Source organism: Bombina bombina, chromosome 1, assembly GCF_027579735.1.
Source record: "Bombina bombina isolate aBomBom1 chromosome 1, aBomBom1.pri, whole genome shotgun sequence".
Classification (NCBI taxonomy): Eukaryota; Metazoa; Chordata; class Amphibia; order Anura; family Bombinatoridae; genus Bombina; species Bombina bombina.
In genome coordinates this window covers 98,820,531-98,839,890 of record NC_069499.1, presented here as the reverse complement: position 1 = coordinate 98,839,890, position 19,360 = coordinate 98,820,531, and the positions used below count along the sequence as shown (strand labels likewise).

General features: G+C 38.0%; 1 protein-coding gene across 1 annotated transcript in view; it reads left to right on the top strand.

Annotated features, from left to right (window-relative positions):
* Positions 1-19,360, top strand: part of SLC24A4 (solute carrier family 24 member 4) — a 446,930-nt gene that overhangs the window by 376,294 nt on the left and 51,276 nt on the right. The window contains exon 12 of the mRNA XM_053697542.1: positions 79-229. Coding sequence (XP_053553517.1) covers positions 79-229 — 151 coding nt within the window. The remainder of the gene's footprint in view (positions 1-78; positions 230-19,360) is intronic.

Below are 19,360 nucleotides of genomic sequence, written 5' to 3'. Positions count from 1 at the left end.
TTCAAAGAGCGTCTCATTTTCCTTTTCCGCTAATAGCAGTCATAGGAATCTGAAAATTTTGTGCTTGTTCCCTTATAGAGGCAACGACTCCTCCAATCTGCCAATGGGTTGAGTATGACAACCCTGGATGGGAAGCAGCAGTTGATTGAGAATGGGACTTTGCATGTGGATAAAGACGATTTCCAAGAAGAGAATGAGTCAAACTACTTGGCACCTTTTACATTTCCAAGTAAGTCAGAGATTTAGATACTAAAGAGTTATGTTCTTCTGGCACAAAAAAAGAATTCATACCTATAAATCGATATTATTGAGAACCCTTACTTTAGGTAGATAACGGCACTTAACCTTTTAGAGGGATCTTGGACTGCTCCACCATGCACAATTCAAGATCATTGATACTTCTGGGTTTGAGCTTATAGATTGCCCTACTTATATTCACAAACCACTGGTTTTCAGATGTATTCAGGTCACAAAATAATAATTTTATGTTTCAGCAATCATTTTTGTGTTGATTGTGATATATATTTTGTGGTCATTGTTAAGAGGTCCATCTATGGACCAGTCTCAATCTACTGGCAGATGCTCTCAGGTTTTGGGATAAAATATCCTTGTTCTTAGTGAAGTTCATTATGACATTGACCTAACAAGTGCTCGTGGACCAATAGTAGCAAAAAAGAAACATAGATAACTAAACTGATTGTGCTTACTGGTATTTTAACTTTTTATATATTTTGTATGTCTCTTTCCCCTGTAGGTCAACAATTATCTGTCTCCTTTCAGATAATTGTTGATGAATGGTAAAGGGATTGTGCATGTGTGTAATCTCATATTTTTATTTCATCAGGAATCAGGAATAGAAGAAATGCAAATAATTGAACAGCCTACATTTTGCAATAAGTTGTACTAAATACAATGTTTAGTGAGAAAGTTTGTTACAATGTACATTTATGGCTCTTTTTTATGTCTATGCCCCTAAATATTTTTTAACTTTATAAGAAATTAACGATTGCTGTTTGTCTAGTGGGGGGAGGGGGGTGCATAACCCCTCCATACATCCCTGGCCTCAGGTTGTGAGAATATATCAGGCAAAAATAAAGTATACATATTGGATGTGGGTAATTTAAGAGGTACCAGATTTGTAATGCCTAGGGCAGCATAAAAGCTAAATATGCCACTGGTCCTAATACTTCTGTAGACAGCAAATCAATTTTCGTTCTAGATTTCTGTTTGCTACAATGTAAAGTATTCTTGTAAATAAAGATTTGATCATCCATGACTTCTCCAGCAGGTTGCTGGGATTCTAACTAAAATGTGTTGTTTTATACTGTGTTTCCTTTATCATAATTTAAATAATTCATAATAAATTTTTTTTATATATAAACTTTATTGCTATATAAGAAGTGCATGTTACAGAGAGAGACCGTTACACCCATACAGAAAGTATTATGCATGCTCTGTGTACATTTTAGCAAATTAACCATACATGCAAAACAAAACCAAGCTGTGGTTATACTCGGCGAGATTACGAGTCTTGCGTTAGCCTTAAAAAGCAGTGTTGACAGGTCCCAACGCTGCTTTTTTTCTAACGCTGGTATTACGAGTCTTGAAATGACAGGTGTACCGCTCACTTTTTTGGCCAGACTCGGTAATACCGCAAATCCATTTACGTAAATTGCGTATCCTACATTTTCAATGGGACTTGAATAACGCCGGTATTACGAGTCTTCCAAAAAGTGAGCGGTACACCCTCTCCTGTCAAGCCTGGTACCGCATTTAAAAGTCAGTAGTTAAGAGTTTTATGGGCTAACGCCGTAGTAAAGTGCTAAAAAGTACACTAACACCCATAAACTACCTATTAACCCCTAAACCGAGGCCCCCCCCCCACATCGCAAATAATAATAAAAATGTTTTAACCCTTAATCTGCCGAACCGGACATCGCCGCCACTATAAAAATATATTAACCCCTAAACCGCCGCCCTCCCGCATCGCAAATACTACTTAAATTTTATTAACCCCTAATCTGCCGTCCCTAACATCGCCGACACCTACCTAATTTATTAACCCCTAATCTGCCGCACCCAACGTCGCCGCAACTATACTAAATGTATTAACCCCTAAACCTAAGTCTAACCCTAACCCTAACACCCCCTAACTTAAATATAATAGAAATAAATCTAAATAAAATAACTATCATTAATTAAATTATTCCTATTTAAAACTAAATACTTACCTATAAAATAAACCCTAAGATAGCTACAATATAACTAATAGTTACATTGTAGCTATATTAGGATTTATTTTTATTTTACAGGCAACTTTGTATTTATTTTAACTAGGTAGAATAGTTAATAAATAGTTATTAACTATTTAATAGCAACCTAGTTAAAATAAAGACAAATGTACCTGTAAAATAAATCCTAACCTAAGTTACAATTACACCTAACACTACACTATAATTAAATTAATTACCTAAATTAATACAATTAAATACAATTAAAAAAATGTATCTAAAGTACGAAAACAAACAAACACTAAGTTACAGAAAATAATAAAATAATTACAAGTTTTTTAAACTAATTACACCTAATCTAATCCGCCTAATAAAATAAAAAAGCCCCCCAAAGTAATAATAAGCCCTACCCTATACTAAATTACAAATAGCCCTTAAAAGGGCCTTTTGTGGGGCATTGCCCCAAAGTAATCAGCTCTATTACCTGTAAAAAAGAGTACAATACCCCCCCTACTCTAAAACCCACCCAATGCCCCCTTAATAAAACCTAACACTAACCCCTTGAAGATCACACTACCTTGAGAAGTCTTCACCCAGCCGGGCCGAAGTCCTCAACGAAGCCGGGCGAAGTGGTCCTCCAGACGGGCAGAAGTCTTCATTCAGGCGGCATCTTCTATCTTCATCCATCCGGCGCGGAGCGGCTCCATTTTCAAGACATCCGACGCGGAGCATCGTCTTCCAACGAAGTCCAACTGAAGAATGAAGGTTCCTTTAAATGATGTCATCCAAGATGGCATTTCTTCAATTCCGATTGGCTGATATAATATGTTTTATTAAGGGGGGATTGGGTGGGTTTTAGACTAGGGTTGGGTGTGTGGGTGGTGGGTTTTAATGTTGGGGGGTATTGTACTTTTTTTTTACAGGTAATAGAGCTGATTACTTTGGGGCAATGCCCCGCAAAAGGCTCTTTTAAGGGCTATTTGTAATTTAGTATAGGGTAGGGCTTTTTATTATTTTGGGGGGCTCTTTTATTTTATTAGGGGGATTAGGTTAGGTGTAATTAGTTTAAAAAAACGTGTAATTATTTTATTATTTTCTGTAATCAGGGGGTCGATCCGATATAAATCGTCGCCCGCAAAAGCCGGTGACGCCAATATTTGCGCGGGTTTGGTATCACATATACGGCGTAACCTAGAAGTTACGCCCGTATATTTCTGCCGTCGCCCGCAGTTTTTTGGGCCATAGGCAGGTATACCAAACCCGCGCAGTTTGGTATCCAATATGCAGCGTAAGGACTTACGTGGCGAAAATGGAGAAAACTTACTCCATTTTCACCTCGCCACAAAAAGCAGCCGTAAGAAGCCTTACGCTGACTATTGGAGCCCCGTAACTTCCTAAACTGGCTGCTAAAATAAACCTAACACCTAACGCATGCGCAATGTCTATCTCCCTGTCAACCGCGATCCCCCCCGAAATCCCTAATAAAGTTATTACCCCCTAAACCGCCGCTCCCGGACCCCGCCGCCATCTACATAAACTAACCTCCTACTGTGAGCCTCTAAAACCGCCGCCATCTACCTTATCTATCCCCTAATCTGACCCCTTACACCGCCGCCACCTATATAAAAATTATTAACCCCTAATCTAATCCCCCTATACCGCCGCCAGCTATATTAATATTATTAACCCCTAATGTAAGCCCCTTACACCGCCGCCATCTCTATTAAAATGATTAACCCCTAATTTAATCTACCTACCCCGCCGCCAGCTATATTATCTATATTAACCCTAAGTATATTATAGTTAATATAGGTATTACATTATATATATTAACTATATTAACCCTAATTCTATTAGGGTTAATATAGTTAATATAGTTACTATAGTATTTATATTAACTATATTAACTCTATCTAACCCTAACACCCCTAACTAAATTTATATTAAATTAATCTAATTCATTTATAAACTAAAATATTCCTATTTAAATCTAAATACTTACCTATAAAATAAACCCTAAGATAGCTACAATATAATTAATAATTACATTGTAGCTATGTTAGGGTTAATATTTATTTTACAGGTAAATTGTTAATTATTTTAACTAGGTATAATAGATATTAAATAGTTAACTATTTAATATCTACCTAGTTAAAATAATTACCCAATTACCTGTAAAATAAATCCTAACCTAAGTTACAAATACACCTACACTATCAATAAATTTAATAAACTACAAACATCTATCTAAAAATACAATTAAATTAACTAAACTAAATTACAAAAACAAACAAACACTAAATTACAAAAAATAAAAAAAAGATTACAAGATTTTTAAGCTAATTACACCTATTCTATGCCCCCTAATAAAATAATAAACCCCCAAAATAAAAAAAATTCCCTGCCCTATTCTAAATTAAACAAATTTCAAAGCTCTTTACCTTACCAGCCCTTAAAAGGGCCTTTTGTGGGGCATGCCCCAAAGAATTCAGCTCTTTTGCATACAACAAATACAATCCCCCCCCCCCCATTACAACCCACCACCCACATACCCCTATTCTAAAACCACCCAAACCCCCCTTAAAAAAGCCTAACACTACCCCCCTGAAGATCTCCCTACCTTGTCTTCACCACACCGGGCCGAACTCCTGATCCGATCCGGGCGATGTCTTCCTCCAAGCGGCAAAGAAGAATTCTTCCTCCGGCGACGTCTTCCTCCAAGCGGCAGCAAAGTCTTCATTCTTCCGGCGGCATCTTCAATCTTCTTTCTTCGCTCCGCCGCCGCGGAGCATCCATCCCGGCCGACTGCTGTACTACGAATGAGGTACCTTTAAATGACGTCATCCAAGATGGCGTCCGCCGAATTCCGATTGGCTGATAGGATTCTATCAGCCAATCGGAATTAAGTTAGAAAAATCTGATTGGCTGATTGAATCAGCCAATCAGATTCAAGTTCAATCCGATTGGCTGATCCGAACAGCCAATCAGATTGAGCTCGCATTCTATTGGCTGATCGGAACAGCCAATAGAATGCGAGCTCAATCTGATTGGCTGATTGGATCAGCCAGTCGGATTGAACTTGAATCTGATTGGCTGATTCAATCAGCCAATCAGATTTTTCTAACTTAATTCCGATTGGCTGATAGAATCCTATCAGCCAATCGGAATTCGGCGGACGCCATCTTGGATGACGTCATTTAAAGGTACCTCATTCGTAGTACAGCAGTCGGCCGGGATGGATGCTCCACGGCGGCGGAGCGAAGAAAGAAGATTGAAGATGCCGCCGGAAGAATGAAGACTTTGCTGCCGCTTGGAGGAAGACGTCGCCGGAGGAAGAATTCTTCTTTGCCGCTTGGAGGAAGACATCGCTGGAGGAAGAATTCTTCTTTGCCGCTTGCAGGAAGACATCGCCCGGATCGGATCAGGAGTTCGGCCCGGTGTGGTGAAGACAAGGTAGGGAGATCTTCAGGGGGGTAGTGTTAGGCTTTTTTAAGGGGGGTTTGGGTGGTTTTAGAATAGGGGTATGTGGGTGGTGGGTTGTAATGGGGGGGGGGATTGTATTTGTTGTATGCAAAAGAGCTGAATTCTTTGGGGCATGCCCCACAAAAGGCCCTTTTAAGGGCTGGTAAGGTAAAGAGCTTTGAAATTTGTTTAATTTAGAATAGGGCAGGGAATTTTTTTTATTTTGGGGGTTTATTATTTTATTAGGGGGCATAGAATAGGTGTAATTAGCTTAAAAATATTGTAATCTTTTTTTTATTTTTTGTAATTTAGTGTTTGGTTTTTTTTGTAATTTAGTTTAGTTAATTTAATTGTATTTTTAGATAGATGTTTGTAGTTTATTAAATTTATTGATAGTGTAGGTGTATTTGTAACTTAGGTTAGGATTTATTTTACAGGTAATTGGGTAATTATTTTAACTAGGTAGATATTAAATAGTTAATAACTATTTAATATCTATTATACCTAGTTAAAATAATTAACAATTTACCTGTAAAATAAATATTAACCCTAACATAGCTACAATGTAATTATTAATTATATTGTAGCTATCTTAGGGTTTATTTTATAGGTAAGTATTTAGATTTAAATAGGAATATTTTAGTTTATAAATGAATTAGATTAATTTAATATAAATTTAGTTAGGGGTGTTAGGGTTAGATAGAGTTAATATAGTTAATATAAATACTATAGTAACTATATTAACCCTAATATAATTAGGGTTAATATAGTTAATATATATAATGTAATACCTATATTAACTATAATATACTTAGGGTTAATATAGATAATATAGCTGGCGGCGGGGTAGGTAGATTAAATTAGGGGTTAATCATTTTAATAGAGATGGCGGCGGTGTAAGGGGCTTACATTAGGGGTTAATAATTTTAATATAGATGGCGGCGGTGTTAGGGGCTCACTTTAGGGGGTTATAGATATAATATAGCTGGCGGCGGGGTACGGGAGCGGCGGTTTAGGGGTTAATAGCTTTTTTATTGTTAGGATAGTGAGGGGGGATAGCGGATAGAGGGTTAGACGTGTCGGGCTATGTTAGGGAGGCGTGTTAGACAGTGCGGGCTATGTTAGGGAGGCGTGTTAGACAGTGCGGGTGTTTTAGACTTTAGTCAGGTTTTATAGGCGCCGGCAGTTTCTAACGTGCCGTAAGTCACTGGCGACGCCAGAAATTTGTACTTGCGCAGATTTCTGGACATCGCTGGTTTGTCAGACTTACGGCACGTTAGCATCTGACGGCAACTTATATGGGATAGCTCGAGTTGCGAGCTGAAACTGCGGGCGACGCCGGTTCCCTCGCTTGCGCCGCAAACTGCGATCTATATCGGATCGCGCCCTTAGTGTTTGTTTTTTTCATACTTTAGATAAAAATTTTAATTGTATTTAGTTTAGGTAATTAATTTAATTATAGTGTAGTGTTAGGTGTAATTGTAACTTAGGTTAGGATTTATTTTACAGGTAAATTTGAATTTATTTTAACTAGGTAGCTATTAAATCTTTAACTATTGTACCTAGTTAAAATAAATACAAAGTTGCAAACTATTAGTTATATTGTAGCTATCTTAGGGTTTATTTTATAGGTAAGTATTTAGTTTTAAATAGGAATAATGTAGTTAATGATAGTTATTTTATTTAGATTTATTTAAATTATATTTAAGTTAGGGGGGTGTTAGGGTTAGACTTAGGTTTAGGGGTTAATAACTTTAATATAGTGGCGGCGACTTTGTGGGCGGCAGATTAGGGGTTAATAAGTGTAGGTAGATTGCGGCGACATTGGGGGTGGCAGATTAGGAGTTAATAAATATAATGTAGGGTTCGGCGATGTTAGGGGCAGCAGATTAGGGGTTCATAAGTATAATGTAGGTGGCGGCGGTGTCCGGAGCGGCAGATTAGTGGTTAATAATATTATGCAGGTGTCGGCGATGTCAGGGGCGGCAGATTAGGGGTTAATAAGTGTAATATTAGGGGTGTTTAGACTCGGGGTTCATGTTAGGGTGTTAGGTGTAGACATAAAATGTGTTTCCCCATAGGAATCAATGGGGCTGCGTTAGGAGCTTTACGCTGCTTTTTTGAAGGTGTTTTTAAAGGTTTATTTTCAGCCGGCTCTGAACCATTGATTCCTATGGGGAAATCGTGCACGAGCACGTTTTACATGCTTACCCCTAACGTAAGCAGCGCTGGTATTGAGGTGAGATGTGGAGCTAAATTTTGCTCTATGCTCACTTTTTTGCGGCTAACGCCGGGTTTCTAAAAACCCGTAATACCAGCGTTGTCTGTAGGTGAGCGGTGAGGGAAAACTGTGCATTAGCACCGCACACCATTACCGACAAAACTCGTAATCTAGGCGACTGTGTTTTCAACATGTTCACATCTAATAAATAGCTTAAAGGGATATGAAAACCCATTATTTTTCTTTCATTTAGCCACCAATCAGCAAGCGCTACCCAAGTGCTGAACCAAAATTGGCCTGTTTTTAAGCTTACATTCCTGCTTTTCAAATAAAGATACCAAGAGAAAGAAGAAAAATTGATAATTGGAGTAAATTAGAAAGTTGCTTAAAATTGCATGGTCTATCTGAAAAATGAAAGAAAAAAATTGGGTTTCACATCCCTTTAATGAAACAGTTTGCAAAAAAAAGTTCATCCTCTAGATACAGGAATCTCATCAATATACAGTATCTCAAAAGCTTTAAACAATTTACCAAAACAGTCCGGTAAAAGGCAAAGCGTGAGTCAGGAGTCCGGTTTTTACATTTTTATTTGGCTTTGGCAGCTGGGTACAAGCTTATTCCTGTTTTTATTACATACATATAACTTTTCTCATTTGAGTTAGGTTACATGCCAAATCTATTTCATTCATATGTAGTATTTTGTAATGTTGACAATAAAATTACTGGTAATCTCTGACCAGCTAAGCCTGCTATACTTGTCTCCTAAGCCCTAATATTACGTTTCAGAGTTTGAATAAATGGCCTATTTCTTTTAAAAGGTGGTAAGAAACCATTAGCAATTACTCCTGGGATTCAACTCCTGGCCACTAGGAGGAGGCAAAGATACCCAACAGTCCAAGAGTTTTTAATCTCTCCCATCTTTCTAGTATCTCAATCTTATCTTTGGCTCCACAGTAGAAGGTGAAGAATTGTGGTGCTCCAGATTCTTCATTGAAAAGGGTTCTCAGACCAACCTGACACCCATTTCCCCCTCAGATCTGCTATTGGGACAGAGGTGAGTATAAAGTACTGGGTAGTAAAAAAATTACACCCTATGGGAATTAATCACATTCCTGTCACAGATGTTGCCATGACCTGTCCCTTAGCCTCCTTCTTTTTGGGTACCCTTCGTTCATAATTACATCCTCTGTTGATGTTTACACAACACTGAATGGGCTATCTACTGAAAATAGTCTTTTCTGCAGCTGGTAAGCACAGTAGAGTGGGTGCATTTCAGGTAAATAATGACACTCATGCACTCATATAGCCCACAGGCTATAAGCAAGTACATGTTCAGGGCATTATAGCCAGGGGACACATTTATTACACAGACTATATACCACCTTCACTACCTAGACTCTTTATTAACTTATGGATCTAGTATTGAGGAGACTTTACATTACATTGTATTTGCTGATGTTAGCTTCACAGCTCAGTTCTCTGTGTTTGTGCACTGTATTTTATTTTCTTTTGAACCTTAAGTTTTTTAAGTACTTTATATGTCCAAGACCCTTAACAAACTGAAGAAAAAATCTATCAAACAACTTGATTTGATTTTTATTTCTTCTGCGAAGCCTTCATATGCATTTCCTGTTCCTGAGGCCATTTCTGAAAATCCGGGAATTTTCTTTTACTTTATCTTCTTAGTTTAAAAAGATGTTCCCTTTACTAACCTGTAGTATAGAGCTTTGTGAACATACTACAAAAGTAAAGTAGTAGTAGTGTTTTTCACTCTAACTAAGTAAAGTAGTAGTAGTGTTTTTCACTCTAACTAAGAGAACTACTATTTCTCTACAGGATAGTACTTCTTTCGGGGATTCTATGCATGTAAAATGTCTTTCGATAGAAAGTTGTTAAGGCAAGCAGATTTTCTGTTTAAACCAGATATTGGTATTGTTTGTGTAGCTGCAGCTTCTTCAATTGGTGTGATTATTTTTGTCAGATCTAATTTCAGATGTTTTTTTCCGATGAAGAGCATCAAAATAGTTTGAAACGTCTAAAATCCGTGATTTTTTTTATTTGTGATGCCATTATAGACATAATTCAAATTAATGCTAAAATTATGGCTTCAGTAGTATTGAACAAAAGAGCTCTGTGGCTGAAATTGTGATCGGCAGACTGGTCTCCAAGGGTAGACTTTTATCTTTTCCTTTTCCAGGAAAAACTATTATTTGGTCCTGGTCTGGATGCTTCTTTTCCCACATTAACAGTGGGAAAAGGAGTTTTTCTACTATAGACTCAAAGTCTAGAGAAAAGGGTAAATCATATAGCTGTTTTGTTTTTGTTTTGTTTTTTGAGGTAAAATTTGACATGCAAACATAGAGTTAAAGCATTACACAAATAGTCTCAAAAGCAAACACCTATTACATAACTTATCCCATATCTTACAGATTATAAATCCAAGTGAGAGGAACAAAATCAAATATCAATATAACAAGGAGTTTTAGCTTAAGTAATGCTGCCTAGGGACATAGTATGATCATGCCAGTATAAATCTAAGTCTTCCTTCTCATATAAAGGGTCACTTTTGGGCCCTTATCCACATGAAAATTCTACTGTAGCGGAAGGCTAATGTTAATAAAAGAGACCACTTATAGATCCCAACAGATTCACCTAATATTTTTTTTTTTTTTTTAAATTTTGTAACTTGCAATATGTGGGTTTTAAGTTTTTAATGTCTATGTGAAATGTAAGAATTACTATTAAGAGATTAATGGGGTTGTGGTATAGGCGAGAGAAACCATGCAGGTAGTCCTCCTAGTCTAGGAGGCATATTATGTGGCGACATAATCATAAAGTCTCATGAGCATATGAGTTACCAAGGGAAAAATAGAGACAAGCCAATTACATATAGGACTGATGTTATATCTAGTACAGTGGAGCCTCAAGTTCTATGTTCTCGGAGCTGACATGGTTAATGTAGCTTATTTAAGATGTAGTGCATAATAAGTAATGCAGGTCCAGCCTGTGCTAGAAGCATGTCAGTGGCTGCGAAATGAGGCTATGTGTCCCAGTATATCAGTGGTCGCAGCAGCAGGTTATAAATTTGCACACTATGTCACACACTAAGATAAGATAGCACTTATCAAAATACTTGTGGACTATACAGCTAAATTCGGGTCTGGCTCACTCCTATCGATAGATATATCAGTTTGGGTTAAGTTTAGAAAATGTAATGAGCTCTATAGTCTGACAGCTATCCATGTAGAACTCTATATAAATGAAACCGGATGCCTGATTATGTTAAGATGTGGCAAATTAACATAAGTGTGCAAGCTGTAGGCATAAGCAAGAATGGACTGTGGCAGTTACAGTAAGACCTCTGAGATATAAAGCACTTTTAACTATGCAAGGCTACTTCTAAAATGATTGAGGACCATGTGACTTAGGTTAGCTTATGACCACAATACAGTTATTTATGATACTAATAACAAAGAATACACATTGCAGAGGTAGAAATAATTATCAGTGATAATGAGATATGTTGAGAGCTGCGTTGCTACATTCAAAGATATGCAATTTGGTGTAATAACGAGAACTTAAGAAGACTGGCAAATAGTGCAACCAAATATATATGAAAACTTTCAGTAAATGTTCAACACAGTGCAACAAGAGTAAGCTTCTAAAATAGCTAGTTAGTAGCACAGTGGCAACAGTAGTGTTAAGATAGCCATCCAAAAGGAAAGATAAGTAGGGAGTCTCAGCACTCATTTTAAACTATTGGTTCCATTCTATATTCGGCGGTTAGCGTGAATATAAAAGTTCCAGACCATCATTTACCATTATATCCACTTATGCTTATAGGAGGAACAAATAAAAGCAATAGAAGGAATCTTCTAGCAAGCAAATAGTTATCACCAAATAGTAGTGTGTATGACCTTTGAGTAGGACCAAAAGGTATGAATTGTGGTAGGAGAGTACATTAAACTAGTATGGCTTTGTATGTTGTCCCTGAGAACTAGGATAGATTATCTAACCCTTAGGTTCAGGATCGAACAATAATCATATCATGCCTGTTACTAGTGGGCTCTATGGTATTTAATTACATGAGGTTTTACTCCTATTAAGCAGGCCTAATATTCATAGAGGAAAAGTATATATTCTTAACTTTGCAGCTCACTGGCTCAGTAATATGGATGACAGTCCTCATGTATACTCTGATTGGGTGTAATGACCTTTGTGTGTAACCATACCATTATAAAGACTAGCATCCTAGAGCACCTGTTACACAAAACCTGAGTAACTTATTGCAAAAGTCAGCAGTATCCACAGCAAAGTACAAAGTCCAGCCACTTAACCAGGGTGAGCCCAGATGAGATTTAGGGATGCATCAACCAACAAGCACAGGAAGGCACCCGGTCTCCAACTCTCCCAAAGGACCTTAACAAAAGGGGAAACAGCAAACTCAATATCCAAAACCAGCAGCCAGACGATCTGGTAAAAGCAAAAATGTCTTTATTTGACATCAAACATGTGTATACAGGTTATAGGTCAAACATGTTTCGTATGAAAATACTGAATTAACTTTATCAATGACAACCTGCTAAATGTCTAAATGGCTAGATTTAAATACACCTGTAAGGCAACGCCCTGTTATCTCACAGCCAATCATATTAAAGGACCTTTTAGCAGAATTAAGAAACACCTGTGTTCTGCTCACTATAAAGGTATATATGTAGAGAAGGGAATATGCTTAGTGTAAACAATGTTTGCAACAAGATAACAGTAAAATATATGCTTACATTCAAAATATCATACAGTAATTAATATTAATAGATTAATTTCCCCCAAATGCAATCCTATATTCTTTTATTGGCTGTTAAACATATATGAATAAATAATATAATATTTTATCATTATCAGTATTCAGACAAGCAATAAAAAGAAACAGGAAATAAATATTTTATATTCACAAGGGGAAAGAAATGTATATACAAAGTATCATGAAGCAATATTTTTATTTGACAAATAATTTTATATCCCATTCTGAATTCAAACCCTTTGGCACCACAGTTTCCAATTGGAAAATCCAAAAGACTTCCCTTTTCTTGAGAATTTCTTCTCTATTACCACCTCTTCGGTGTCTGGGAATAAATTGCATGCATTGGAATGCCAATAAGGAAATGTCAGAATGGTGTTAATGTAGTGACACTAGTAAAATGTAGTGACACTGGAGTTGTTGAATGGGGGTCTTCAATGGACCTAAGGTGCTCCAAAAATCTATCTTTCAGGGGTCGTGTAGTGAGTCTTACATACTGCTTATAGCAGTATGGCCTGTGGGAAAAAAGAAAAAAGAAAAAAAAAGAATGTGCCAAGCAGTCAGGTGTGAGAGTTCATCTAGGGTCTACCGTATTGCTGCCAAACCAGGTGGCTTAGAAAATAGCATGTCCTTTCTATCCTATACCCATCCTCCACATCTGTGTCTCAAGCCCGAGGTATGCCATTTCAACATGTACCTCAAACATGTTATGCCAGGGGAAATTAAGTAGGTAGCGTTGTCTCCGTGTAAGAGAGAGTTGTTGCAATGCCATCCTTATTTGTAAGTCCATTGGGGAAGTACTGTGGACGACCAGATGATAATCGGTGCTAGTAACATCAAAACACTTTGAAATCTCTCGAGACTCATGGCTTGCCTTGTTTCCCAGATGATCTATTTGAGTGGGATCCTCTCCTGTTTGATTCTTGAAGACCGCGCTGGATGTTGTAAACTCAGTGTTAATCCCCTCAGCCTCACAAGATGTCTCTGCCTCAGCTGATACAAAACTAGAAGTGCGCGGGGGGATGCTGGGGCCCCAAAACATCCCCACCAGTAATGTTCACCTCAGCTGGGTCCGGACACCACACTGTCACAAGTCCGCATTCCTCCACTAGATCTACGGCTCTATTCAAAGTTGTAGAGAACTTTTTTTGGTGATGGGTTAGGAGTCTTCTGATCTCGGCAAGTGTCTAGTGGATGTCGTCCATAACAACTGTGCTCCCACGAGGATGGTAAAATGGCCACTTTCTTTGAAGTTACAGAGTAGGTTTTTCAGACCTAGCACACGACTAGTGCTTAAGTAGCTAAGATTAGTGTCCTCCAGATACCAGATGAGGCTTTAAATGAACAATCCTACAATGTTAAAGGTTATTTGCGCATTTAAATCCAGTCTAAGGTCATTCTTAGATAAAGATGTGCCGGAGCTCTGAAAACCTGCAACCTCTCCTGTGCGCTGCTGGCTCCGCCCTCATCATATAGCTGTTTTAATTCATGTCATCAATTTAGTAACCAAAAATCTTTCTCCTCACAAAAGCTTGTTGCTTCCAGATCTTCCTAGAAACCCAATCCTATCTGGAACATGGTCAAGCAGAATAAGAAGTTTTTCTCCTATTTTAAATTTGCATGATGGTATGGCCTTTGACTTAAATACATTTCTGTTAAAAGACAGGTTAACCCTTTTTTAGAAGGCCTTGTCCAGGATATCTGGGTTCTAAACATAAATTCTCAGGGTTACAGATTAGACTTCATGTAAAGGTAGGTTGATTTTGTCTTATGTGCCAAAAGAAGGTGCTTTACTTTACTTAGGTCTGGATCTTGAACTTATGAGAGTCTTATCTCCATTTTCAGATTTGACACAGGATTAAGGATTGTATTGCAATCTTTTCATTATTCCTAAGAAGAAGGGAATTTTCAGGCCTATTCTGGATCTTGAATCTTTAAAAAGGTTACTATAATTACTATTTTAACCATATTTGGTGCAAAGTTTACAATCATTTATATCAGTGGATTCCTGGTTGAAACAATCTTTGTACTGGTGGTTAAATCACCGATCCATTCCTCTGGGCCATCCTTTTTTTGTTCCACTTGGACACTATTTGGGTAAGGTATGGGAGTCCTGGAGTGCGCTGGGGGTTTGGTCTCCCCAGAAAGCGAGGTTACCTGTAACATTTTTGAATTCTTTTTGATTCTACAGAGTTGGCCTCTTCTTAAAAGAAAGAGGGTTTGTTTTTTAGTCAGACAATGTCACAGCTGTGGTATATATCAGCTATCAAGGTAGAACAAGGAGTTTTTTTCAGATTCTTGAGTAAGCATACTCTCTGTACAATTTCTGCAATTCACTACCAGACTTAGGAGGCAGTTTACCTCAGTCGACTATCACTTTATATTGGGGACTGGTCTCTTTTTTACCAGATTGTGAGACAATAGGGTCTCTCAGACTAGACCTCATGCCTCTAGTTTAGTCCACAAACTTACCATATACTGTACCAGATCCAGGGATCCACAAGAAGAATTTGTTAGTGCTCTAGCTGTTGTATTTCCAGAGTCATAGCTTAAATTATACAGGAGAATAACTGAGATCCAATTCAGTTTTCCGGTCTTCCTCTTTGGTCTCTTACTCGGTTTCAATGTTGAGCCTCTCAGCTTTATAGCTTGAGATGAATTTTTTACGACGCAGTTGTGGAGACTTTATGTCAGGCAGGGCAAATAGAAAGATTTACCACAAGCTTGTTTAGTTTAATATCAAGTACGTACAGTATATTTGTATAATCAACAAATGCATGATAAAAAAATATTGAAATGGGGTGCGTAGTCAGCCGGGCATGCGAAATGTCATGGGAGATACCAGCTCTGATGCTAAACTCTACTAAACATTGATTCTAACTCACTATACCGCTTATAATGCTACCCAGTGGCTTTGTGATATCTGGGGCACCACTCTGCAACTATTGAAAGAACTTTCTAGTGCCCATAATATGAGTAGTCGCTATAAATGAGACACTGCAATTGTGCTGTGATCAGGGGCAGCCATCTTTTCTCGATCTGAGGCATTCTTTTTAATCAGCATCTTAAGAATTATTTTCTGAACCAGAGCCTGTAATAAGTAGATGGTATACCTACATGATGGTAACCACTATCCACTGTGTAATGAATGAAGTGAAACATCTCCTTAACTTCCATTATGTACAGTTTTGCACGCAGTTGGAAGTGAAGTCAGTAACCATCTGTAGCACCACACCCTTATCTCTTGTCGCATCAGATGGTCTAGAAAAGGGTTCAGTACCTGTGGGTATGACACTACAAAATGGTGATATAATCTCCTATGAGGTGGGAGCCTCTAGCTCAGAGTAGAAAGTAAACAATATACATGGAACCCCAAATCCTTACCTAAGATTGTAGCCAGCGGTGTTGCAACTAATACCAGACCCGATCAAGTCATGAAGCTTAGGAATGATACAGAGCTGAGCAGATCATGTCTGACAGACCGATAATAAATCGGCCCCTTAGTCTGAATTTCAAATCAGTAGTAGATTTCCACTCTCCCTGTATCGTGTGACAGCCATCAGCCAATCACAATTGCATATATACTTATATTCTGTGAATTCTCGCACATGCTCAGTAGGAGCTGGTGACTCAAAAAGTGTAAAAATATAAATACTGTGCACTTTTTGTTAATGGAAGTAAATTGGAAAGTTGTTTAAAACTGGAACATAAGAACATTGTGACATATTTTTCAAAACATTCAACATAGTAGTAAAGAAGAAAAAAAAAAAGAAAACTTACTAAACTCAGTTTGAGAATACTAACTGTTGAACCAATCTAGACATATTAAGACATGCCCTAGCGGCATGTAATTGAAAGGTCTTATTAGCATTTCTTGTTAGCAGAAGAAAAAACAACTTGGGTGCTAACTGGCTCCTTGACATACATTTTAAATTTATCTAACTAGTGCCCTAGCCTCCTACAGATTAGACAACATATCATCATGAAATATACTCAGTGTATTAGGCCTTATTCGGCTTACCCTGTGTAGAGAACTGTGTAACACATAGCTACCTTCAAGTGTAACATTATATAACAATAAAATTTTTATAATGTTGAACTCATAACCATCACAGAATACTTTTTGATATGATATTACCCATTAAAGATATGTGCTGTCCCAGTAAATCACCTTGACAATAATCACCCTTCAGTGTAAAGACCAGGATTATTGGGTAGATTATTGTTCAGCGTCTCTTAGTGGAGGGGTACACTGTCTAGGGGGCAGCCTCTTCCCTGTTTTGGGATTAACTCTCTGCCATCTATGAGATTCCACCTGTGCTAGCTTTTTCTTTGGTGGGTGTTGGAAGTCGTCTGGTTCTGAGGTTTGTGGTGGCTCAATATCTAAGGCTGAGCAAAAGTCACCGATGTCATTCATGATATTTTCCTGTTTCCATGTAGCACATATAGATGGAATGGAAATCCCCATCGATAGAGAATTCTTTTTTGACATAAGAGAGATGTCAAGGGTGTAAGTTCTCTTCTCCTTTGGAGTGTCCGCTGGGATAGATCTTGGAAAAAGACCACCCCTTGAAACTTCACTGGTTGATTTTTCCATGAAAGGTTTAATATCTCTTCTTTCTCAGTGAATTCTTTAAATTTCATGATAATGTCCCTCGGGGGTGCTGTATCAGGGGGTCTTGGCCTCAGTGCTCTATGTGCCCTGACCCAAGGGATATCTGTGGATGTTGCAGTGTTCCTTAGATGAGCGAATAGACCTGGGAGATATGTAGGGAGATCCTTTGGTAGTACAGACTCCAGTATGCCTTGGATCCTGAGTTTCTTCCTGCGACTCTGATTTTCGAGATCTTCAATTTTATCATATAATTCTGCCATCATAGCCGTGTGGTGTGTGGTTGAATCTTGAACAGTGTTTATTTCCTCTTGCAGAGTATCTGTATATTCCTCCAAGGATTCTGCCCTATTACCAATAGTGTGGAGATCTTGTTTAATTTCAGCAATTTCCTCCCTTATACAGGATCATATGATATCAGCAATGTCTTATTTGGATGCTAGAGTAGATAAAAGTGCGTTGGGCACAGGTATGCTTGCTAATTCGATTTCTTGAGTACTTTGATATGGGTTCTCCCTTTGCCCTGGTGATACATCTGTTTCACCATTCATTCTGGCTTTTGGGCCTGATAGTGAAAAAAATTGTTCCACTGTATTATCTTTTGGGCCTGGCCCTCTAGGCGTCCTGGTAGTTTTAGACAGTCTTTTATTATTAATTGTAGGGATGCTGTTAGTTATCAAAGTTATTGAAATGTAGCCTTTAGTGCAAGAGTTCTCCTTACGCTTTGCAAAAGTGGTTTCTTTATTGGATTATTGTTCGTAGGCCTTTTCCCTTCTGGATTTATATTGCACTCTCTATTTACTTAGCTAGTAGGGTGATCTCAGGTAATGTGTGCGCTGTTTCCTGTACGGGTCCTGCACCTGTCGTGCTGATGGTGCCTGAAGGGAATATATCTACCACCGGATTATGATGTCAGGTAAGAGTTCTACCGTCCAGTATAACTTGCTGGTTATAATTTTGTGTAGAGTCTGTTGCCTGAGCCTCTTAGCGTTACATGTAGCTTGTGTGTTAAAGTGTTCAGCTCACCTTTCTTGTATCTGTATTTGGGCCCACGTGGTGCGCACTTTATTTTTATTTTTAATTAATCTGGGGAGGGAGTATATAGATGAAGGGTACCTCCGACCTGTTGCTCTGAGGGATAGTCACTATTATGCTCCATTTCTCCTCTCCGTTCTGTATTGTGTCCAAAAGTGCTGTGAATTCTGTGATGCGTCACATACTATATGGTATCCTATGTTATGATACCGTAGCGGTTATGCTGGGTGCTGTCTTCTGAATTTGGTATCGTTAGGTGCCATATGTTTGCCCCTTCTTCATGATCACTCCTGGATATCTTTTTTGGGTGATTTGTACGGATCTAAGGCAATATTTTAGAGCCGGTATGCAGAGCTCTGGAGTTACGCTGCCATCTTAGCTGCGGCCAGCCAGTTGTTGTTTTTTTCTTCCGCAAGGCCTAGACATTCATATTCTGTCTCGGAAGGTATTGTGTTGTTGTTTCTTTTAGTAATATCTGTCAGAAGAGTTTCTAAATTGTCTACTATTCTTGTGAGGTTCCTTGTCCTTTTTTTCCATAAGGATAAGGCAGTTTTACAAACTCAGTAGGGGTTTCTACCTATAATGGTGTATTTAGAAACAACCAATAAATTGTAGTCCCTTTTTTTACTCTAATCTAAAGATTCCTAAAGAGCAATAATTTTACTTACATGTTACAAAGGATTTTAGATAATTTATTTATTAATTTCTCTAGTTTAACCATTGGTCAGAAGGCTTCTTTTGTTACCTTAACTTTCTGGAGAAAGCAATTAATATGTAAACCATCTTGGAGGCAGCAAAGTCTCCCTCAAGACATATTTTATCCCTTTCTACTAGTTCAGTTACTGCCCTTTTGTGTGTTTAATTCAGGCTTCTGTTAATCAAAGTGCTATGCAGCAACTTGTCTGCTTTATACACTTTTCAGTAAGTTCTACCATTTGATGTTTTTGCCTCTTTTGAAGCAGTTTTGAAAGGAAAGCCCTATAGGCTAAAGTATCTGGTAA